Here is a 25,740-nt window from a genome sequence, read left to right as displayed (position 1 = left end):
AACCTCGTTACTGCCCCCAGAAATCACGGGGTCAAGAGCAAACCCAACCCCGTGGCAACCCCGTACCTGCGGGTATACACTGGCTATACCGCAGTACAAGTGTTTCAGTTTTCAAAAAAGGGTTATCCCAGGCCTACGGTATCAACGAAACTTTACTTCGGACCGGGCCCGGCGGCACGGGAAGCACAGGGTTACCAGAGGAGGTCCAAAAGACCACCCCAACAGCCCCCTCTTCGCCACGCGTGAGAGAGGAGCGAAAAGAATAGAGAATCAGCCCTAAGCACACCGCACTTGGTATTCCCAGGCGGTCTCCCAACCAAGTACTAACCAGGACCGAACCTGCGTAGCGTCCGAGATCGGACGAGATCGGGCGTGTACAGGTTGGTATGGCCGTAAGCCATTACGATAGTGCAGAGTACAACATGTACCCAACAAAGGGTCTCCATAGCGCCTAACCCTGTGACACCCGGACCGACCCGGCATTTTTCCCCCCGAAAAAAGCACAGGTCCCTCAGGGTACCAGAACAGCAGATCTGCATCCCCGGCGGACAACGGGTTAACTGACCTGGACCAGCGTGACCAGACCAGTCCAGTGTCCTAACCACGCTGACATGCCCACTCCAGGAGAGGGGGTAGGTATGCGTGTCGATCTAAAACATGAAAAGAGGGCGCCACCCAGACGGTCCCATTTGGACCGTGCTCAGCGGCCCACCCCAAGGGCGTGAGACCCCTCTACCTATGTTCAGATCTATTCCGTTAACATCCCCCAAATATGAACGAGAATTCATTGAGACAACCTAGTAAACTGGCGCTCGGAAGAGACAAAACTCCATCCCAGTTTCCCTATAAAAACGCTGTTTTAACAAGCAACCAAGGCGCACTTAGCCCCTGTGTGATTCCTTAACAGAAAGACACCGAGCCAGCACTATGTATGCGTCGAGACCCAAACACATCAATGGATAGTCTAGCAAGACACCAAACATTGTTCCTCCAAGTCGCCTGGGAGAACGACACGGAGCCGTCGTGCTTCATGTACCTTCCTCTTTTTATTCAAAAAAGAAAGAACACAGACTGACATGAATCCCTCGTGACGCAGCTGAGGGGAAAAATTATTTACATTTTTACATCCCACCACCCTCCCATAGGGAGGAGACGGAAATCCCCAGAGAGACTTCCCATGCGAGCTGTATAGATTGAAAAGAATATATTGCAACATTGAGCCATGTAATACGTGGATCAGGGCACTCCGAGGAGGAGGCACTGAACCAATACACACTCAATAATCGAATTGAATCAAATACACACACAATAGAGCAGAACTCCTTTTTGAAGTTCTACCCATCTTGACAATCTGAGGAGGAGGCTCTGCACTCTGAGGAGGCTCCCTCACAGGGAAGGAGAGTCCTAACTCACAGAAGGCCCGAGGAGGAGCTTCGTGAGGAGGAGCTCTGACAACTCCCTGAAACAGATCCATCACATGGACCTGAACAACTCACGGAAGTCTTACCAACAGAGACGCGCACAGTGACGTACTCTATGGCGGGGGAATTTATGCTGTGCACACGCCCAATCTTCCAGGGCGTGGGACCAGGAAACTCCCCCCCCCGCCCCCCTCTTACCCTGTAATGTGCCGAACAGCAACGTGACAGGAACCTTGAAGGACAGGAGGTTTTAACCCCTGACCTAGGGCTGGGCGATATGGAAAAAAATCATATCGCGATAACGATATGATAATTTTATTTTATTTCTCGATATCGATAATTATCGAATTGTTATAAGTATAAAAAAAATTAATTTTTTTTTTTTTTTTTTTTTTTTTTTTTTTTAACAACAGATGTATGTTTATTTTGCAGCAATTCTTTGTCATTGCCGCCATCTTTAGTGTTACATCCCATCACACTCCAGTTCTCAGGCTGCAGCTGGTTTAAAAGCTAAAGTAAACCGGCTTCTCTGCTGGCTGTGGCTCCAGAGGAGGAATAACAGTTCTGGCTCTGCTAGTTTATTTTCGATCTTTTGGCGCTTTTTTGGTGGACAAACCACCGCACATGTGCACTGTGACTCGTGACTGGAGTCTAGTTCTGCTAGCACACATAGCCTACTGTGTACAGACGGTTTCAAAATGTATTTTAAATTAGAAAGCAAACAAAATAAATGGACAAGAGAAAAAGAAATCTGAATTTGGTCAGTATTGTCATTTGGACAAGCAAAGCCATTACTTTAAGTTGCAGGCAAGAAAGACAAGTCTGTCCACTGTCTCTGGTTTTAAAACTGCCCTGTTGCAGGTTAAAAAAAAAAAAAAAAAAGAAAAAAAACGATTTTTTTTTATTTCGATATTCGATATCGATTATTAAAATATATCGCGATATTTATCGTTATCGTTATATCGCCCAGCCCTACCCTGACCAATCAAAAAGGGGGAGGAAAGGATTACCAGTTCACCCCTTTACGACCCCACACCCATGATACGATGTAATGACAAAAAGAGCATGACACAGTCATAGTCAGCTACATGAAGTGTCTAACAGCTTCACACAGCTCATGTGCTAACCTGCTATCTGATTTTTACTAAGGAAAAAAACACAGAATAGAGAGGGCCCCCTTAAGAGCCCCGGTACCAGACTTACACATGTGCTTCTGTGGCCAACCTAACCCAGTTGTAGATCACAAGACACACACAACCCTTTATCACAACAAAAAATGGCAATACACTCTTGCTACAGAGGAACGCCGTTTTTCATAACGAGAGAATACAGAATCCTCGATTATGTATTGGCCACAGGCCTTGCTAAGCACACACGATAAGCGACCAAACAAACTTTTCTTTAGGAAAATATAGTTTCTCAAGCGGTTGGCACAACCCCAGCAATTAAGCTAAGGGTTACATCGTATCCCCACAAACACAGTGACACAATATATTGTAAACAACATGTCTGAGAGGAGGGTGGGGAAGCCCCAGGGAACCGGGGGGGATCACCCCTCCTACCTTACCCTTGATACGGCCAAGTTGAACAGGTAACCCTGTTAATATGTGAACACACTGTTCATTGTCATTACAGGCTGAGAAAAGAATTCACTCTTCACTCATATGTCACTAAGCATACCTTTATAGGTTAATTAACCCCCTTAGTTGCGAGTTCATGATACATGAACACACATGTTCTCAACACAACTAACCAGATCATTTTTACACATGTAAAACAACAACCCAATTTCTATGGAGAGAAGCTATACCAGTGACAAGACAATTCACACACAACACGCATCGTATCCTCAATGTATTGCAGCAACACCCGTTTTGGAAAACATCGTTATTACAAAACATTTAGAAGGGAAGGAAAGAAGAAGTGTTTAAGGTCCGCGGGAGATTCCTACCCCGAGCGCAGGCCAAGCGAACTGCAATCTGGCTAACGGGTCACCGACGTTGAACACAGCATTCCTGTGTTGACGACGAGGGCAGCGTCGCTGCGCCACCCAGCCGCTACGGTTCTCCATGTTGACGCAGTCCTCGTTGGCCGGGCTCCCGGTAGGTTCGACTAACATCCTCTGTCAAAGATGACGTCGTAGTCAGAGTGTTTAAGGCATGTTATAGTCACAGAAAACGTTCAACAGTGTAGCATTAAGCTAACAGCCGTTCGGCTGATAGCAACAAGCTAACGTATACCAGCCTGGTAAACACAGCGAGCTAACGCCACAGCTAACAGCTGCGCAGCTAACAGCTGACTGGCTAACACAGTAGTCCACAAACTAGCACGCAAGCTAAGCAGCTATCACCTGAACTGTATACAATGACATAACAAGCCACACTTCAGACAGGCCGCTGTCCCAATCCCTCCCCTAACAGGAAAAAGAAAAAGAAGTCAGAACACAGTTGTCAACGGTGATCCAGACATACACAGGGCCCTTTGAGCATGGAACTTCTGATAAAGAAGATCCTATGCCCACATTTCCTCGTTAGGGTATACTTTCATTTGTATATGAAAGATTGGGCCTGCACGGGACAGAGAAGCATCCGCTCTAGAATCCTGGGATCACCAGGACCTAGCGCGGCCCATTAGATTAGCCATCATGGGCATCAGACAAAGATCCCCAGACCGCCGTTTAAGCCGAGCAGAGGACCCTAGCCTGGAGTCGGCGTTTCGTAAATTGTTAGCTAACCCCCATAGCATCAACAACAACCAGAGCTCGCAAGCAAAACAGTACGTACCCAACCTGGAAACAACCGCTTCTCACAATAGTCGGTGCGTCCTACAGTCCAGCTGTGTTGCTGGAGGGTAACCCCATCCAGCCGCAGCAAGGAGGATTGTAGTTGGGAAGCATGTCAGCGGCGTGAGCTCCTAATACGAAAAAAACGTTGAAGGTCGGAATGATCCAGACACTCCAGTAATGAAGACAATATTGCCGTATTTTCTCGAAAATAGTGAGAGAGAAAATAAAGATATGATGTCAACGTATCTCCTTGTTCTTCCTTTCCTCAGACTAAATATTTTTCTCCACGTCAAGTGGGCATATAGCAGGCACTTCCTGTGGATGAAATTTGAGAAGGAGATGAGTGTGTGGCCCCACCCCTGCTTATGTAGGTAAGCGGATGGGGGTGTGGCCAGATGAATGCTGGCATGTAAAGGTACATGGTGGAATTTTTTATTCAGTGTATATACGCAAGCGAGATATATTATGCAGACAGGTGCTGAGCAAGCCATAACGACATAGAACTATCATTACACATGGGCAAAACAGAGTCCATTCTCTTCGTTTCAAATAACAAACTCAGCAAGACCGACGGCTTCTCAGTTACAGTGGGTGACAATATTGTCACAAGGAAAGATGAAATTACCTACCTGGGTTCCATCCTAGAGGCAAATCTTTCCTGTGACAAAATGGCATCCAATGTAATAAAAAAAAGTCAACCAACGAACTAGATTCTTGTACCGGATCTCCTCTCTGGTAAACAAGAATACCCTGAAGACTCTGGCAGGAGCACTCATTCAAGGGTACTACGACTATGCTTGCACCTCATGGTACCAAAGCACCTCAAAGGCGCTAAAAACAAGATTACAAACGTCACAAAACAAACTGGTCAGACTTCTACTTGACCTTACCCCTAGAACCCACCTCACCCCTGCCCACTTTGACTACCTAGGATGGCTTAGAGTAGACGACAGAGTACAGCAACTTGCAATGGGCCTGGTCTACAAGATACACTATACGACTAAGGTACCCATGTAATTGTACATGTCAAAATACTTCCCAAAGGTCAGTGAATACCACGACCACAACACCAGAGGAAGCTCAACAAATCAGGTTAAACCCAGATTCGGCTCAAACAAGGGACTAAACACGTTTCGCAATTAATTTATGCCACATCAATGTGGAACGCCCTACCCAAAGCTGTAAAGGAATGTGAATCCCTACCCACATTCAAAACCGCTCTTAAAGAGCACCTACAGGAGGCTGCAATTCTAAACTGGCCACCGTAAATGTCCAAACCCCCCACCCCCACCCCCTCCTAATAGACAGTCTCCTCCCCACCGCATGTATATTTCTCTCCCACCCGCCCACCCCCTCCAAATGTACAGTCCCCTCCCCATCATATGTATATACTCTGTCAGGATCTATGGGTAACAGTACTGTATATTTGCATATTGTATATGTCACAAATGTAACAGTACTAAATACCTGTATGTCATGTATGTCCCTATGCCATAAATGTCATGTATGTTGTGTATGTCATAAATGTCACTATGAATTGAAAATGGGGGACCCTGATGTAAACAAGACAAACGTCTTTCTCTGGTCTGCATCCCCTTAACAATTGTGTGTATTGAGCCGTACTGTATTGTACCCATTCTGCAATCTGTTTCATTCATACCCAGGGAATGGAGGACCATATTGTAATGATGTGTGTACACACTTTTCTTTTTTTGTAACCTTTTTTTTCTTCCATGTCAACGTTCACACGCACAATATACACACTCAGGGAACAAAATAAGCACCAGCCAAACGCCAATGGGGTGTAGATTTACTCTTTGGCTGGTAAATTACAGAGGCTACTCAGCCACTCTGGCGTGTAAAAACAATTGGGAGCCATATGAGCATATTAGAGTATTCTATCAGGGCTATACAGTGCGAGCATTTCACTCGCATTTACCCCTAAAAATAGATTTGTGCGAAAAAATCATTTAGGAGCACAGTGTGCGAGTAATCGTCTTGCGTAGTGGGCGTGTCAACTGCGCAATTGTCATAATAGACACGGAGCAGCGTGGATCAGCTCTGTAACAACTCATCTCGAGTCTGCTTCTATGTGCAACGAAAACTCTGCAAGCAGCGGTTCCAATTGTGTAACATGCTTTGCATCCTCGCCAGTCCTGTATACCCATGTTGCGCTAAAAACATTAACTACTATAATGTTATCTGCTAACTGAGTACTTCAACTAAGCTAACCTGCTAACGCTAACTACTGCTAACGCTAATCACTGGGAACGCTCAAAGGCATAGTGAGGGAAGGGGGGGCTGAGAATATCTGTCTCTCTCTGTGTCTCTGTGTGTGTGTGTGTGTGTGTGTCTCACTCTCTCTCCCTCTCCTATTTCATTCAAAAGGAAGATATTGATAGACAGTAGCTATAGTATATAGCTCAGTAGTTGTAACAGAATAATTGTATTAATGACTATTAATTAACCATTATTCAATAGCGTTTAAATTATAATGAATTAAATAATTGTATAAAGAATTTTCCATGTTATGTAATTTAATAATATATTCCATTACCTTTCCTATCTGTATCAAAGTCTAAATGTTGGTATCGTGACAACACTACAACATACAAAAGCAGCTTGACAACCGATATCCTTTACGGCTAATGTGTGATTTTGGTGGTATGTGCTATTTGCACAGATGTTTTCCCTTAGTATGCACACGCACAGTATAATATGCATGTAATAAATATTTTGTTAATAAACTGTTACTTGAAAGATTTTCACTGTACTTTAAAAATGTCTTTGTGCTCCTAATTTTTTTTAATTTAGGAGCACATGTGCTCCCTGGGAAAAGGGTTAGCGTAGAGTCCTGTATATAGTAATAATAATTGCACATGGCGATTTCAAATTTTTTGCTGGTAAAAAAATCTGCCTGGCTGGTAGTTTTTTTATCTATCAGCCACCTTGGCTGGTAAGCCAAAAAGTTAATTTTGTTCCCTGTACACACTTACCTAGGATTTGACTTGATTCAACAACAAAGCAGTCGGGGCAATGGCAAGCCGAAAACGGTCGAAAGTGTACCAAACCTTGAAGTTTGGATTATTTTTTTCATGACAGGTAGATTACATTTTTAGAGACTAAAGTACAGAAAAAAGGTACCGTTGGGTACCGGTATCGATTCACAGGTACAGGTACCGGTACCGTATCGGTTCAAATGTGAAAGGTACCCATCCCTAGTACACACACACACACACACACACACACACACACATGCATGACCAACACGTGTACTTAAACACACACACACACACACACACACACACACACACACACACACAAACATGAAATGGGGCTATATGCAGGTGATTTATGCCAATATATGGCATTTTAGTGTTTGATTGAACAAGAAATATGGGGGGAGGTTAATATGCAACACTTAAGCTAAAAAGAAGTTCTGCTCGTCAGTGAATGCACAGTCTCCTACAGTAGGTGGTAGATTAGCTGGCGACAGTGTATCCGTTTCATTACCAGGCACATACTGTAGCTCCTGATGATGTTAACGTGACCAAACGGTCGTCGTGCATCTAGAGAGCTGTACATCGTGGGACTCCCTGACCCGTCTGCACAGTTGGGACAGTATTTTATCTATGGGCATAAAGTAGGCTGGACACTTGTACAGGCTATTTTTTTTTTTAATAATCTTTGTATGCCTATGAACGGTTTCAGTTTCACTAAGGCTTTATTTATTTAGATGATGGCATACTTTGTCGCCAATTAGTTAGTTAGTTAGAAGAACCTTTATTTAACCAGGCAAGTTGACAGAGAACACGTTCCTATTTACAGCAACGGGGGGGGGTAGTTGCAGGGGGAGGGGGGATGGGGGGGTTACACACCAGGCAGGGAGGGATGATTAGGTGTCCTGGATGTCAGGGACCTGGTGGGAATTAGGCCAGGAACGTCGGGGAACCCCCTGCTCTTTGAGCCCTGGGTTCTTTAACGACCAAGTTCAGTCGGCAAATTATGTCAATGAAGAGGAAAAGCCATGAAGTCTGATTTTGCCTTTGTTTGTCTCTCAATAGCATAATAAGTTAACTAACTATAATAAAGCCTAATTAGATTAGATTCGATTCAAATGTATTGGCAGCATTATACAGCACAACGAAAAGTTGTAAAAGAAAGTTTGTAACAGTAAAGTGCAATAGTAATATACAATGTACAGGTGATTCAACTGGGTATAAAATATATAAATTAGTACTACAGAGTAATAGTGCTAAATCAGATGTGCAGAGTTGTAGTATTAATATGTACAGTGATACAGATATAAAGACCCTATGGTAATAAGTCATACTGGCCAGCAGCGTAACTAGTACGAGTATGTACAGATATAGATATAGTATCTACAGATATGTAAAAAGGATTATATGCAGGTATACTATGTATAGACAGATGTGGATATATAATATATATATGGTAAGAATAAATAAATATACATATACAGTATACAGCATTATTATACATGTTATACAGATGTGCTAATTAGGGATGGGTACCGAATTCGGTACTTTTGAGGTACCGAACCGAAACACGTCGGTACTACCGAGTATCGAATCAAGTGAGAAACCGAAAAAAAAATAAAAAAATAATAAAAAAAAATATTTTTATTAATATTTTTTTTTAACTTTTTTTTTTTTTTTTTTACTTTTTTCTTTTCATGTCAACGTTCACACGCACACTATATGCTTACCTAGGATTTGACTTGATTCAACAACAAAGCAGTCGGAGCAATGACAAGCCGAAAACTGTCGAAATTGTAGTTATTTGAAGTTTGGATTTTTTTTTACGACTGAGGTAGGTAAATTACATTTCGACAGTTTTCGGCTTGTCATTGCTCCGACTGCTTTGTTGTTGAATCAAGTCAAATCCTAGGTAAGCATATATTGTGCGTGTGAACGTTGACATGAAAAAAAAAAAAAAAAAAAAAAAAAAATTAAAGTACCGAAAAAAGGTACCGTTGGGTACCGGTATCGATTCACAGGTACCGGTACCGGTACCGGTATCGGTTCAAATGTGAAAGGTACCCATCCCTAGTGCTAATGATAGCATGTGATAAAGACGTAATTTATTAATAAGTATATAATAACACCCCCCCCCCCCCCCCCCCCCCCCTCTCACGGTCAGGGAAAACCCTGTCACTTAAAGTTCTGTTCTATAAATGACTCAGCCATTCAGTTGGGATCAGTGGCTGGCATGGTGCTGTACCCCCCCCCCCCCCTCTCCCCTCCCCCTGCGTGCAACAGGGGCCTCTCCTCAAAGGTCAAATGTCACACACAGTCACTCGTACAAAAAGGCCCTCGCTCACAGTGAGGGGTACGGAGCAGGGATATTAGAGTTATTTTTTTGTTTCCCAATTCCAGGGTGAGTTTGCTAGTTTCAGTTTAGAATTATAATTTATAAATAGCTTAGTTTTTATTAGTTTCAGTATTATTATAATTTTTTTTTATGATATCCGTCAGGGTCAAACACGGCTCACAGTCATGCAACCATCCCAGTCTCAATGATCACATGCACCAATGCATTTGCATGCTTGCTGTGTCGACAACTTTTCAACACATTGACAAAGACAAACTAAATATATTAGTTAGGACCTACGACCTGCTCATCGGGAGCAGTTAGTGTCTTGCTGAAGGCGTGTGGAAGCCCCGTTATACCCATCAAGACTACCTATTTTCTCATTGCGGTGGCTATATTAAACAAGAGTGGGGACAATGGACAGTAGGGCTGCACGATTTTGGGAAATAATCTAATTGCGATTATAATTATTATTTTTAAGCAGCCCCACAGAGGTTTATTGTAAAATGCGGCTTGCATCTGGCCTACGCGGTGGGTCTGTTCGGGACACCGAGCCTGACAATGTTTATTTTTACCTGGGAATCGACACCGGTACGGTACCAAACGGTACCTTTTTTCTGTACTTTACTCTCCCTCTCTGAAGTCTAAACTTCACAACACACAATCTAAAACCCCTTACCTCCCTCTCCCAAACCGTTCCTACAACAATAACAACAACTTGCAAAGGAGATCTTGTATCTCAATTGGACTTCCTGGTTAAATCAATTAAAAAATAATAATAATAATAATAATAATAATAATTGAGATATTATATTTTTTGGCGATTTGCATCATTTCAAATCGCGATTTTGACTTAAAATCGATAAATCCTTCAGCCCTAATGGACAGCCCTGTCCAATACCCCTGTAAAGGTTCTAATACACACTTTTTGAGAGGCATGATACAGGCCTCTGATCCAGGAGCAGCAGGTGGGGCATGTCTTCTCCCAACCGTCCTCTCATTCGGGCCGGTCCGAAATAAAGCAGTAAAATGCCAAAAACAAACCAAATAAAATAAAAAAGAATTGCTGCAAAATAAACATAAATTTGTTGTTTAAAAATAATAATAATAATAATACAAATATATATATATTTATAATTTATAAATTGCTTAGTTTTTATTAGTTTCAGTATATATTTTTTATTATTATTATTATTATTATTATTATTATTATTATTATTATTATTATTATTATTATTATTATTATTATTATATGGTGGGTATTTGTCAGGGGCAAACACGTCCCTTTGTGAAGGCTCACAGTCCTGCAAACATCCCAGTCTCAATGATCATATGCACCGATGCATTTGCATGCTTGCGAAAAATATTTATCGATAATTTTGTCCCGATTTATCGATTCTTCCAAATGGCATATCGTCTCAGCCTTAGTGCCACGGTAGGACACCTCCAGTCCACATATCAAACACTAGAGTTTCAGACAGTTTCTTGGAGGTTTTGCCACAGAGCCGAGAAACAACAACAAGTGCCTGCGAGCCGGAGGCTTCGACAACAGCACTCCCACGTCAAGGACACAATGCTGCCTCCTAGTGGCCGAAATGTTGCTGAAATAGCTTTTCAGTCAACGCGGTTCCACCAATTAAATTCTCAATAACCTGCATATTAAAAATAACAATAATAACATTAAAAAAGGTTGTGTTTGATTGCGAGTATTTGGTTATTGGGTTTTTATGACCCATCCCTATTAAAAAACAAGTCACATAATACTGCAGCAGTGGATGTGCAGTGTGGCCACTCGCAATATGAAGTCAAAAACAGTAACAAAATCAATTCAGTTTCATGGCTTCATACGTGTAAGAACGCTCACTATTTCCATGAAGGAGGAAGAGGAGGCCAGTAGGCTAAATAACGAATGCTCTCCCGTCTCACTTGATTAAAGGGAATGTTCAGAGTTTTGGAACCGATGCCATTTCCTAGTACATACATGATGCTGTCGATCAGTAATAATAATAATAATAATAATAATAATAATAATAATAATAATAATAACAACAGTAGAGTCTTTTCTCAGCACAGTCCATCTCGTTCTTCACACTGGACACCTGCAGCTCTGGCTAGAGTTACATACAGTAAACCTTATGTCTACTCACTAGTTAGTTAGCCACAGAACCAATGGCAAGTCAATGGGGCCACACTCTCAAATCTGTACACGCCCTGAAATAAGTGTCGACACCTACTCAGTGTTCCCACAGACATTGCAAAATGAAATTAAAGGACTTTCAAGTACTTTTCCAAGCACATTTTTTCATAAAAGAAAATAAAGACCCTTTCACTGCCGCACGACAGCAGGTTAACCCTTTCACTGCCGCACAACAGCAGGTTAACCCTTTCATTGCCGCACTACCGACGGGGTAACCGTCGGTAGTGTGATAGTAAAGGGTTAACCTTCTGTAGTGCGGCAGTGAAAGGGTTAAGCAGCCAGAGCTGCCACCAGTATATCAACAACACCGTCGGTAAGTAGGCAACATTGCCGAGGGTAAACTCTGAACACACACTCTTTTAAACCGTATGAACAACCATTACTGTCGGGCGACAGTGACTCGGGAGGTAGAGCGTCGCCTGGTAATCGGAAGGTTCCCGGTTTGATTCCAGCTCCTCCCAGGCAGCGTGTCGAAGAAGTGTCCTTGAGCAAGAGACTTAACCCAGGGTTCTTACACCTTTTCCAAAGCAAAATTCAAGCACTTTTCAAGCTTTTTCAAGGTGCATTTTCAAGCTTTTCCAGCATCTTATGCGGCTGTGGTAAATTAAATATTTACTCAAAATGATCATTTTACTTCTTCCATCACATTAAATCAGATGTTATTGTGCTATAAACAACCAAAATGATGTAGACTTGGCATCCTATATAACCTGGCTGAGCCAATATGAAAGAATCACTCAAATAATCACCAGATAAAACTTCAATTTCAATCAAATATTTACTGAAAATGTGCAAAATAAGAGAACAGTATTTGAGGTAGGCAGTCAATCAGCTCATTGAGCCTTAAAATGTATACAAAATCAAATCAACCTAGGATATTTATATAACCCCCCACAGTGGTGGTTTCAGTTGGTACGTCCCAGCAGGGACCAGGATGTAAGCTATATGATGCCCATGTTATTGGTTGCAATACAGACACAGTTAGTAGACGCACGTTCTAGTCTCCTCTCTTGTTATTTCACACAAACAGCTACCCCTAGTAGCTGCCTGGCTTCGTATGTTGCCGACATATCCTACAGAACATTCCTTAAAATAGAAAGAATTGATTTGCTTGTTAGCCATGTTGATCACAGCGAAACCACAGCTCCGATGCATAATGGCGTTAGCTAAACTAAACTTGTTTGAAGGTAAATTGGCTTTCAGTGTGTCAGAGCGAACGCACTCAAGTTGTGCAGACTGGACGCTCTGACGAAGAGTCAGTTTATCAGAGCGGAGCAGTGCATTTATTAACTCACCTTAACCCATTCTCTGCCACGCTTATATCCATCGCTGTTTGATCTCTGCCAGCACTGTAAGTCTATGGAGATTAGGGATGGGTACCTTTCACATTTGAACCGATACCGGTACCTGTGAATCGATACCGGTACCCAACGGTACCTATTTTCGGTACTTTAGTCTCAAGAAATTTTATTTACCTACCTCAGTCGTAAAAAAAAATATCCAAACTTCAAATAACTACAATTTCGACAGTTTTCGGCTTGTCATTTTTTTTGTTTTGGTTTCTCACTTGATTCGATACTCGGTAGTACCGACGTGTTTCAGTTCGGTACCTCAAAAGTACCGAATTCGGTACCCATCCCTAATGGAGATGTTCACCTTCTTTGCAGGGCTATAATTTTTTTAATTGTATTGCTAAATTGACATTACTATGGCCCATTCAACATCGATTATCTATCGTTCAGGATGTAGGAACATTTTACTTTTTCATTCACACATTCATACGAAAATACCGTCTAGAGTATAAATATGTTTTTATCGTTTTCTGCAGTATTTCCCAGAACGTGAGATATAGGCACAAATGCATATTAGATCATCAAATGCAGTTTGATACCGATCGACGCTATATAAAAAATGTCAACTGTACATGGTCCTAAGGGTTATGACTGATCATGCGCAGGTGAACGGAGGGGGGGGGGGTCATTTATAATTCCGTGATAGTCGTTAGATGCTTCATGTAGTATGGGTGATATATTGATCAGAGCAGTTTGTATCGAAAATGATAAACAAAAACGCTGAAACTCACATCAGTCTCCTCGTACCGTTGGGCGATGAGAGTGGAGCAAACAGATCCAAGTTATGTGGTGGGGATCTAGGCTATCCATTTCCGGTTTGTATATTACTAATACACGCCCAAATCATGTAGATTATTGAATTATGGCAAAGATCCATATCCACGGTGTGTGTTTTTTTTTTTTTTTTTTTTATAAATATAATCAAATTTTATTTTCATATTCGAATCCCATGCCCATCGAACGAAGCTTCGAAGCTCAGGGCTGTACAGTGCGATGATATGATCGCAAATTGCCCCCTAATTTGGTCCGTGCGAGTTTAAAATAATATCTGGGGGCAAGCTTGCGAGTGGTGATTTCAACCCTTCATTCGCATTTCACTCCTAAATTAATCCATACAAATTGTAGTAAAACATTAGCCTACAACCAGGGCTGTACAGTGCAATATAATGTTGCGGTTGTAATTTCATTAGACAGACCAGCGCGGACCTTTAATAACATGCAATTTAATTGACACGAGCAATGAGCTAACGGTAGCTGCTAACCAAGGTATCTATTAGGATTATGCTAAGCTAACTAGCGATCTCTGCTAACCCTGGAAAACGGTCAAAGCGGACTCCACAAGACTAGTTCCATTTGTGAGGAAAGGGGGTGGGTTATATTGACAACGCTTGACAACAGAAGTTTAAACTAGGGATGCACGATAATTATCGGGCCGATATCAGCAATTATGACGTCATCCCGATAAACTCGATAACGTTATTAATAGCTCCGATAATTTAATATATTTTTTGGTAAAAGAAAATGCTGTGTGGGTGAATTGGAATGAAGTGCGTTTGTTTTGACTAAAGGCTCCTCCCGTTTTGTCAGTACTGTGCTACGACTGACAGCGTGTGGTTTAGGAACAGGGCGTTTTACACAAATCCAGCGCTCCCTTACTTGGCTGTGACGTAGCCACGCAAGTTAACAACAAAGATGGCCGCGTCGGTACTCGGAGTTTCAGAGTAAAAAGATCGCTTGCTATTTGTAATAAATGCAATGCAGACGTTCCAGAAGGAGGGAAAAGGGCAACAACTTGCAATACATCCAGCCCGACGGGTCATCTGCGGCATCACCACCGCCACGACGGACAGACAGACCGGCGCATGCAGTTCAGCGTCGCGGAGATCCAGCAGCTTGTCGATGTGCTAATAGCCTCAGCAAGCTAACGTTAGCTTGTCCAGCAGCTTGTCGATCTGCTGGAGCCAGCTAACGTTAGGTTGCTGAGGCTATTAGCACATCGACAAGCTGCTGGATCTCCCGAATGCTAACATTAGCTTGACTGGTTGCTGGCTAACTAATGAAGCTACTCGTCCCGGGAGATAACGGCGTTGCCTGGCTGGTTGTTGGCTAACTAATGTAGCTACTCGTCCCGTGAGATAACGGCGCTGCCTGGCTGGTTGCCCTTCTGTCAAACTTCTTTAATTTAGCAAACTATGCTAATGATGGTGATGCCGCAGGTGACCCGTTGTTGTGGTGGTGATGTGTCCACTCAAAGCCTCTTTATCAAGGCTCCGCTTTGAAAAAAGAAGAACAAAAAGCTTCGAGCGTCTTAGGTTGGATGCACCACAAGCTGTTGACGGATTGTGAATTTTCATTTGGAAAAATAAATATGGTCACTTTATCAGTCAAAACTGTTGTCTTGGCTTTTGTTTCTGTTGTCTGGTTAGGTCACATTTAAGTTGGTGTTAAGTTATTGTCCTGGGAAGTCTTTTTATGTATTATTATTGTATTGTGATATGTTTTGTTTCATGTTAAAAAAAAAAAAATGTTGATAAAAAAAAATATATACATTAAAAATGTTTTATAATACAATAAATATCGGTTATCGATATCGGTTATCGGCTTGAGGAGCATAAATTTATCGGTATCGGTGTCAAAAAAGCAATATCGTGCATCCCTAGTTTAAACATAACTTCATATTTATTGGTTATTCATTTCTGTATATCATTCAATTTCGATCTCCGTGTGTCTCCATCTCCATCTCTTCCTGTTTACATACGGCAGCTTAGACGATCAAAACGCGAACCTAGAACAAAACCCGAAGGGGGGGGCTGGCTCTCTTGTTCGTTCTCGCCCCCCCCCTCTCTCTCTCTCTCTCTCTCTCTCTCTCTCTCTCTCTACATTCAATGATTTAAAGTAGCCAAATGTTACACACAGTATAAATACTAACTGGATAGTTGATGATATAAACATTTAATTTCATTATCTGAAATATTCTAAAATCATTAAGTCTGTGTGATTATTATTTTCTCACAGTAGTGTGTGTGTATATATATATATATATATATATATATATATATATATATATATATATATATATGTGTGTGTGTGTGTTTGGCTAAAGTGGATAGAAAACACAGTACTGTGTAAAAGGCACCCAAGAGTTTTTATATAAATTGTCTTAGATGTAAATAATTTTTTTTATTAGTGTGTCAGTAGACTACTCTTAGTACATTTTTATTAAATTATTTTTTAAAGCATCTTCATGGTTTAATAATGCAAACATATGTTGCAGGGACTTATTATAATCATCATATTGGCGTGACTGTATGCATCAAAGGGTTAAATCAAGCATTTTTAAGTGCTTTAGAGGAAATGTCATGATGATGGCGCCGCCCCGATCGGCTGCCTCTCTGTTCGCTCCGTCGAGACTGTGTTTACTTTTGTTAATATTTATAGTTTTTAGAGTTTTGTGCGTACCAACTGTTGGTGCATTTAATGTATATGACCGTCAGTCACTCATAGACATTGGATTACGGGAAACTTACCAACTGGATTACTCGCTGGATCAGCTTTCCGAACCACACCAATGGCCTGAAGAAATTCTCCGGAGACTAGGACCAGACCCTTTGTTCCCAGAGCCCAGGAAAAGACGACGAGGAAAGAGGGCTGGGATCCGAAACAGGCTGAGATCCAGACGCCACCGTACACCACTTCCCAGTATATTGCTAGCCAATGTACAATCAATAGACAATAAACTGGATGACATCCGAGCAAGGATTCAATATCAAAGAGACGTTAGGGACTGCAATATCCTTTGCTTCACCGAAACATGGCTCACACCGGAGGTTCCAGATCACGCAATTCAACCAGCGGATCACTTCTTTATCCATAGAAAGGATCGGACATCATCAGAGTCCGGTAAACAACGTGGAGGAGGTATTGCCTTCATGTTTAACAAAAATTGGAGTGATCCAACGAACGTGAAGGAATTATCCAACCACTGCTCCCCAGAACTGGAATATATAACCATCAAGTGTCGTCCTTTCTTCCTCCCGAGGGAGTTAACGGCGATCGTCCTGGTCGGAGTGTATATTCCACCGCAAGCCAGCAACAAGGTTGCGCTCTCCAGACTACACGACGAGGTAAATAGAATACAAGTGGCTAACGTTAACGCCGCCATTTTGGTACTGGGAGATTTCAATAGCGCCAATCTGAGAAAGGTATTGCCCGACTTCTATCAGCATGTGACTTGCAACACCAGAGGCGGTAACATCCTAGATCACTGTTACACGCAATTTAAAGGTGGCTACAAGGCTCATTCTGATAGTGGCTTTGGCAAGTCAGATCACGCATCCATTTTCCTTTCACCAAAGTATAGACAGAGAATTAAAAGTACTCCCGTAGTCTCGCGAGAGGTGCAGAAATGGGATCTGACGTCAGAAGAGACGATCCGGTCAGTGTTTCACCACACAGACTGGATTGTGTTCCGCGACACAGATAACATTAATGCCTACACGGAGACAGTGCTGGACTATGTCTGTACTAGGGTGAAAGAAACAATCCCCACTACCAAAATGAAAGTTTACCCAAATCAAAAACCCTGGGTAGACAAATCCGTCCGTGAAGCTCTGAGAGAGCGCACCAAAGCATACAATGACGGCCTAGTGGCAGGCAACATGAATGACCACAAGGTGGCGCGACACAACGTAAGGAGGACAGTGTCAGAGGCCAAACGGCGCTACAGGGATAAAATTGAACTCCAGTTTGAACAAGCTGACTCTAGAGCTATGTGGCAGGGGCTCAAAACGATGACAGACTACAAAGGCGCCTCCCTCAAACTGAACAGTGACATCTCCTTAGCAAACGACCTCAATACCTTCTATGCGAGGTTTGATGCTGGTAATAACAACACCAGCTCACAAGCCTCGGCAATGGGGGGGGGGGGGGGTCGGCTGCTGATGGAGGCGCAGTGTTCAGGGTAACAGAGCATGAGGTGAGGCGGACCTTTAAAAAAGTGAATATCAGGAAGGCAGCAGGTCCGGACGGCATCCCCGGCCGCGTCCTAAAAGTCTGTGCCGACCAACTGGCCCCAGTATTCACTGACATATTTAACCTGTCCTTAGAACAGGCTGTCATCCCCACCTGCCTGAAGAAGTCCACTATTATCCCTGTACCGAAAAAATCCAAGCCTGCTTGCCTCAACGACTACCGCCCTGTAGCTCTCACCTCCATAGCCATGAAGTGCTTTGAGAAGCTAGTAAAGGGCTACATCTGCTCCTCCCTCCCCATCAACATGGACCCTCTGCAATTTGCATACCGCCCCAACAGGTCCACGGAGGACGCCATATCCCATGTGCTGCACACAGCAGCATCACACCTGGACAAGAGGCAGGGGAACTATGTGAGAATGCTATTCATCGACTACAGCTCGGCATTCAATACCATAGTCCCCTCCATACTCATAGCCAAGCTCAGGGACCTGGGCTTGGGCTATGACCTCTGCCAGTGGGTCTTGGACTTCCTGACTGGCAGACCCCAGGTGGTGAGAGCAGGCAACTGCACCTCCTCATCCATCACCCTCAACATAGGGGCCCCCCAGGGCTGTGTTCTGAGTCCCCTCCTCTACTCCCTGTACACACACGACTGTGTGGCTCAGCGGAGTAGCAATACAATCGTCAAATTTGCTGACGACACAGTGGTGGTGGGCCTGATCTCTGCCAACGACGAGAGGGCCTACCTGGAAGAGGTCAAGGTCCTGGCGGGATGGTGCCAGGAAAACAGCCTCTCCCTGAACGTCAGCAAAACAAAGGAGATGATTGTGGACTTCAGGAGGTCGGGGGTCAAGGACTACAGCCCCCTCAGCATCGACGGGGCACCGGTTGAGAGAGTCAACAGCTTCAAGTACCTCGGAGCCTACATATCCGAGGACTTGACATGGACCACACACATTAACAGTGTGGTGAAGAAGGCACGACAACGCCTCTACTTCCTCAGGCGCCTAAGGAAGTTCCAAGTCAGCCAGAAGATCCTTAAGAACTTCTACTCATGTACAATAGAGAGCATCTTGACCGGCAACATCACCTCCTGGTTTGGGAATAGCACTGCAAAAGACCAAAGCAGACTACAAAGAGTGACACGTTCAGCCGAACGCACAATTGGAGGGGGGCTCCCCACCCTCCAGAACATTTACTACAAGCGTTGCAAGGGCAAGGCTAAGAGAATCATTAAAGACTCCAGTCACCCGAACAACTGCCTCTTCGAACTGCTGCGGTCAGGCAAGCGATACAGGAGTCTCAAGGCGAGCACAGAAAGACTCAGAAGTAGCTTCTATCCCCAGGCCATCAGGCTGCTAAACGAACAATGAATGAACACTACACAACAACAACCACCAAACGCACATAGCACACACATCCACACGCACACACCCACTTTAAACAAACACACTGTAGCACCCACTCCACACACTTTATAGCACACACCCACTTTAAACAAACACACTGTAGCACCCACTCCCCACACTTTATATTTATGGATGAAGGATTGCACTACAACTCGTACACCTTACTGTAAATTGTACCTAAAATTGTACCTCATCCCATTTCTGCTTTGCACTAGATAGTACTGTACATTAGTACACTGCATAGTATTGTGTATTGTATATTATATGGTAACTCAGAACATTGTACATATGTCTATACCGAACACTGTGACCTCATTTTCTTCTTCTAAATTCATGCTATATTATGTTATTATGTTATTTGATACTATCTTGTCTAGCACAGTCTCTGGAGCGTAACAGTAAGAAGCATTTTGTATGAAAGTATTCTGTACTTCTGTATGACAACTATTAAAGAACTTGAACTTGAACTTGAACTTGAATGTCAAAATATCGCGATATCATTTAGAGGCCATATCGCCCAGCCCTACTATAATGGTAAAATAGTTATTTAAAAATGTGCCCCTAAAAAATATTCTTTGCCCCTAAATTTCTCATTTAGGGGCAAGTGTGCCCCTAGTGAAAAAGCTTAGCGTACAGCCCTGAAGCTTCGAAGTATTTAAGACAGCCCTATTAAATGGACTGTTATATCTTATTAAATTGTGGACATTTATTCATTCCCACTTATTAGACACTATTTCTGATGGTAAAATGAGCGTACAAAGCAAAATACAGAATTCTGAAATATTAAAACGGAAAAAACTGAATTTGTACAGCGACGTTATGGCGTTTACAGTCCCCCCCCCTCATATGTATATATTCTCTTTCAGAAACTCTGTCTGTAAATAAACAGTACTGTATATTTGTATGTCGTGTATGTCATAAATGTTATGAATTGAAAATGGGGGACCCTGATGTAAACAAGACGAAAGTCTTTCTCTGCATCCCCTTAACAATTGTGTGTATTGAGCTGTACTGTATTGTACCCATTCTGCAATCTGTTAATACAATGTTCAATCAATCAATCAATCAAATGCTTTGGGAGACCAGGTGAACAGGTGAACGTGGTGAACAGGTGAACGTGGTGAACAGGTGAACGTGGTGAACAGGTGAACAGGTGAACGTGGTGAACAGGTGAACGTGGTGAACAGGTGAACAGGTGAACAAGTGAACGTGGTGAACAGGTGAACGTGGTGAATTTGGTGAACAGGTGAACTTGGTGAACAGGTGAACTTGGTGAACAGGTGAACAGGTGAACAGGTGAATTGGGGGGCAGGTGAACAGGTGAACAGGTGAACGTGGTGAACAGGTGAACGTGGTGAACAGGTGAACAGGTGAACGTGGTGAACAGGTGAACTTGGTGAACAGGTGAACGTGGTGAACGTGGTGAACAGGTGAACGTGGTGAACAGGTGAACTTGGTGAACAGGTGAACGTGGTGAACAGGTGAACTTGGTGAACAGGTGAACGTGGTGAACAGGTGAACTTGGTGAACAGGTGAACGTGGTGAACAGGTGAACACAAAGTATCGTAATACTACTACGTATCGATATTTCCCCCCACCCCTACTGAATACAGATGACTTCACTCCACACGGCCTCCTTGTGTATACAGCCGCGCCGGGCCGTGTTGTCACAATAGTGACACGACTCCAAACCAACCCCTTCTCAAACACAGACGCAGACGACGCATTCGGTACGAGGAAATGGAATACTATCTCGTCCGAAAAGACAGGTTTATGAGAGAGGGCCGGCCGTCGGTCTTTCGCGTCTTTCACTTTCCACTGGCCCCCGTAAATGTCCAAACCCCCCCCCACCCACCCACCCAACCCGCTCCTAATGTACAGTTTCCTCCCCCTCGAATGTATATAGTTTTCGTTAGAATCTATTCTCTGTTTAACAGTACTGTATAATTGTATATCTTGTATGTCATAAATGTAACAGTACTGTATGTCGTAAATGTCATGATATATATCTGTATATCTGTATGTCGTGTATGTCATAAATGTCATGATATATATATCTATGTCGTGTATGTCATAAATGTCATGATGAATTGAAAATGGGGGACCCTGATGTAAACAAGACAAAAGTCTCTCTCTGGTCTGCATCCCCTTAACAATTGTGTGTATTGAGCCGTACTGTACCCATTCTGCAATCTGTTAATAAAATGTTCAATCAATCAATCAGACTATCCGATTGCGGTTCAACTCCACCATCAACCTGTGGTACAATCAGGGGCCCGATTGTGTTCCCGTTTTAAATCAGGGTGTATGGTTTAAATCAGGGTGTATGTTTTAATCATGATGTATGTTTTAATCAGGGTGTATGTTTTAGTCATGATGTATGTTTTAATCATGATGTATGTTTTAATCAGGGTGTATGGTTTTAATCAGGGTGTGTGTTTTAATCAGGGTGTATGTTTTAATCAGGGTGTATGTTTTAATCATGATGTATGTTTTAATCAGGGTGTATGTTTTAGTCATGATGTATGTTTTAATCAGGGTGTATGTTTTAGTCAGGGTGTATGTTTTAGTCATGATGTATGTTTTAAATCAGGGTGTATGTTTTAATCAGGGTGTATGTTTTAATCAGGGTGTATGTTTTAATCAGGGTGTATGTTTTAGTCAGGGTGTATGTTTTAGTCATGATGTATGTTTTCAGTAGAGAACGGACACACACGGCCCAGCGGTTCGCCGACGATAAGATGTCATGCCAGGCGGTAGACTGGACCCGGTAACAACATAGAAGGATAGCGTTATATACAGTATGGTACAGAGAGGAGTGCAGAACAGCACACGTGGTGAGAGAAGACGGTACTAAAGAGACCACACTGACACACGATACAAGAGAGCCCCACGTCCCCACAAGGCCAACAGTGAGATTGTTAAATCTTTTCAAAAGCCATACATGTCACATCTATTTTTCATTACCCTTCAAGTTGTTCAAGACTGTGAAAGGATGTGGGGTGGAGGGGGGGGGGGGGTCTCTTGAAATATTCATTACAAAAAGCACACAAGACTATGCCTCTTTAATACTCTACCCTGTTTTCAAAACAGCAGCAAAATGTAGCCTCCTCAAAACAATGGGTTATACTTTACGGCGCTTGCTGGACGGGTGAGAGAAACATGTGTTACAGTTGTCATTCATTCAATTTAGGCAACGCTGTTTGGGTGAAGGCAGTCGTAATAAAGACTATGTGGAATGGAGCTCCATTAGCAGCACTAGACCTCCCTGGCGTGTGACTGACATCTGACTGTAAACCCTGCGCTCCAGTCGTCCTGCAGCCTGCCAGTGTGTGTTGTTGGCTCCTCTTTCATTGGTCACTGATGAGCCAATCCGTGGATAGTAGCGGTTTAACCCGGCCAGCAACTATTACAATTCTCCAGCAGCTGAAGCCTAAATAACACTATTCAACAAAACGATTCCGATGGCGTTTATGCCATCTGTGCTCTTGCCACATCATGGTATTATGGGCTGGCCGAGCTAGAGAACATGGGTGTAACTGGCGTGTGTGAGACACATGACACCCACCAGCACACACACATCTATTAATCTGGGCAGCTAAGGCCTTGGAGATTCATATTTGTCTTCTGCCATGAGAAAACTTAATGTTTGTGTGCGTGTGTGTGTGTGTGTGTGTGTGTGTGTGTGTGTGTGTGTGTGTGTGTGTGTGTGTGTGTGTGTGAGGGGGGAGGGAGGGGGGGGGAGACAAGTAGAACATCGAAAGAAAGATTTCAGGCAGACTGAAATTAAATCACATGGTGTCAATATATAAAAATAACGCCTAAGACACTGGTACTTCCAACTTCAGTGGGATGTTGTTTTGAACAACATGAGCCATCAACTGATATCAGATCCCACGGTGATCTAATTCCCTGCTCACGAGAGGTCTAAATGTTGATCATCTTCAGTGCATCCTTAGTATGGAGCGAACTGGACAGAAATGTATTTATTTACATACATGATGAGAGAAGGCCCCATATGGCACGACTGCTAGCTCCAGGTAAACAAACAAAATACACGTAAAAATGCGGCTGTGTCACAAATCAGTATTGTGCAATGATGACCAATAGCCCCGGCCACACTAAATTATGTTTGGTGATGCATGCAAAAAATAAGGGAGAAAAACGCCCATGGCTTGAACGCAATGGTTGTGCAATATCCATGCATACGTTTTACACTGCTTTCTCGACGCTGTGCAATGGATTATGGACAACAGGACCCACTTATGCCACCCACACACACGCATGAGTACTGTATACACTGGTTATCGCTGAAAGCAACGTGTGGTGTGTGGCGTGTGCGGAATATGCGGACAGAATATTATGATGACACATTTAATAACCCTTTCACTGCCGCACTACCAAAAGGGTTAACCCTTTCACTGCGACAATACACAGAAGGTTAACCCTTTCACTGCCACACACACACAACAGCATGTTGGTTGTGTGATAGTAAAGCGGGTTAGCCTCCTTGTCGTGTGGCAGTGAAAGGGTTTTAAACCTCAAATCTAGCTGTCGCCTTGCAACTAGAGAGTTAAAGCCTTACTTCCTACTTTACTGCTGCTGTCAGTGCTCACTGCTCAGGCTAACACCCTGCTCTCCCTGCTCCACACCAGGGGTCTGTTGTTGTTGTTGCTCTGGCACCAATGTAACACACAGAAGGTTAACCCTTTCACTGCCACACACACACACAACAGAAGGTTATTAACCCTTTCACTGCCACACACACACAACAGAAGGTTAACCCTTTCACTGCCACACACACAACAGAAGGTTAACCCTTGCACTGCCACACACACAACAGAAGGTTAACCCTTTATACTATCACACTAACTACCGACGGGGTAACCCGATAGTAAAGGGTTAACCTTCTGCTGTGTGGCAGTGAAATGGTTAAGCATAATAAGCGTGATTTTTGCAACCAAGTGAGAATATTAATAACAGTGCGTGGCGTACTGTATAATAATAATAATCAACTGTACACAACGAGATAATAATAATAATAATAATAATAATAATAATAATAATAATAATAATAATAATAATAATAATAATAATAATAATAATAATAATAATAATAATAATAATAATAATCAACACTTACATTTCACCACCCTGTCCGTCGTAGATAACTTGGGCTCATCATCACTTGGCTTATTTTCGGACATTTCCAGTTATTGATATGAGAGATATTGAGATATTATAGAAGAATTGTGTGTGTCTGAGAGAAAACGACCCGGTCCTCCTCGCCTCGAACAACAACTCTATTATTATGGTCTGTCTCCCCAAAGCCTGGAAGGAAAGAAAGAGAGCCGCACAGTGATCTCACTCGCTCCTGCTTCGATCACTCGCCAGAAATACTCGCAACAGGGTTACAGTGTGATTTACTGTTACTCTCTCCGTGTGTCAAGTTCTCCCGGAGCGCAGTGCGCAACCTAACGTGCTGCCGTGCTGGGACCCGCCTCTAATTAACACTCGCGTTCCCATTGGCTCTCACACTCTTCCTTTGCATTCATTTGTATCAAAGGACTGTTTCTGTGTCAATCTAGTAGTGTGTAGTGTGAATAGATTATGTCATATTATAGCTGTGTTGTTGTGGAGTGTATATGGCAGCAAAAAAAATCAAATCAACAAACCATGAAGCCGTGTGGATATCTCTGGGGTAGACCCACCCCGGCCTGTATGGGGTTGATTCACGCTGTGTTTTCAGTGAGAAGGTGGGTGGTTTCAAGTAGGCCTATTGTTGGGTGATATGAATGTGGTTTGGAATCTAAAGTGAAAGGTGTGTACAGGCCCAGATTAAAGGGTCTCTGTTGTACAAATGCCCCTTTTCCTGTGTTTTGCATTGTTTTTATACACAATGAGGGGTGGTCCCACTCCCAACACTGAGAAAGTGTGAAGTAATGCAGTTTCTGCAGTTCAGCTGTGACAAGAACTGTCCCTTTTGAAAGAAACCATTCCGAATTGTAGCCAATCTTGTAAAAACGTGCATGTACAAAATGCTTTGCTCGTAAAAATGATCTTTTCTACCTAAAGTTGAACCTAAAATGTGTTTTTGACTAAATGTTTGCATATCAACAAGTTTGATATGATATTGCTGGATCTTGAGTCATATTTGATCTTTGATATTCCGTTTGATCTGTAATCAAACTAAAAATGTACCTTCCTTGAAAAATCTGTTACAGTGAGGCTTTCAAATATCCATGCAATATTGAATATAGCAGTATTTT

General features: G+C 42.8%; 1 protein-coding gene across 1 annotated transcript in view; it reads right to left on the bottom strand.

Moving 5' to 3' along the window:
• The window catches only part of LOC311227833 (protein phosphatase 3 catalytic subunit alpha-like), a 399,712-nt gene extending 374,793 nt beyond the window's left edge, over positions 1–24,919 (bottom strand). Inside the window, 1 exon segment of the mRNA XM_084313666.1 lies at positions 24,615–24,919. Coding sequence (XP_084169792.1) covers positions 24,615–24,678 — 64 coding nt within the window. The 5' untranslated portion in view covers positions 24,679–24,919.
• Between the last annotated feature and the right edge of the window lie 821 nt (positions 24,920–25,740).

The sequence above is a fragment of the Notolepis coatsorum genome (assembly GCF_963971535.1).
Source record: "Notolepis coatsorum genome assembly, chromosome: 4".
NCBI classification, from domain to species: Eukaryota; Metazoa; Chordata; class Actinopteri; order Aulopiformes; family Paralepididae; genus Notolepis; species Notolepis coatsorum.
This window is presented reverse-complemented; position numbering and strand designations above follow the sequence as displayed.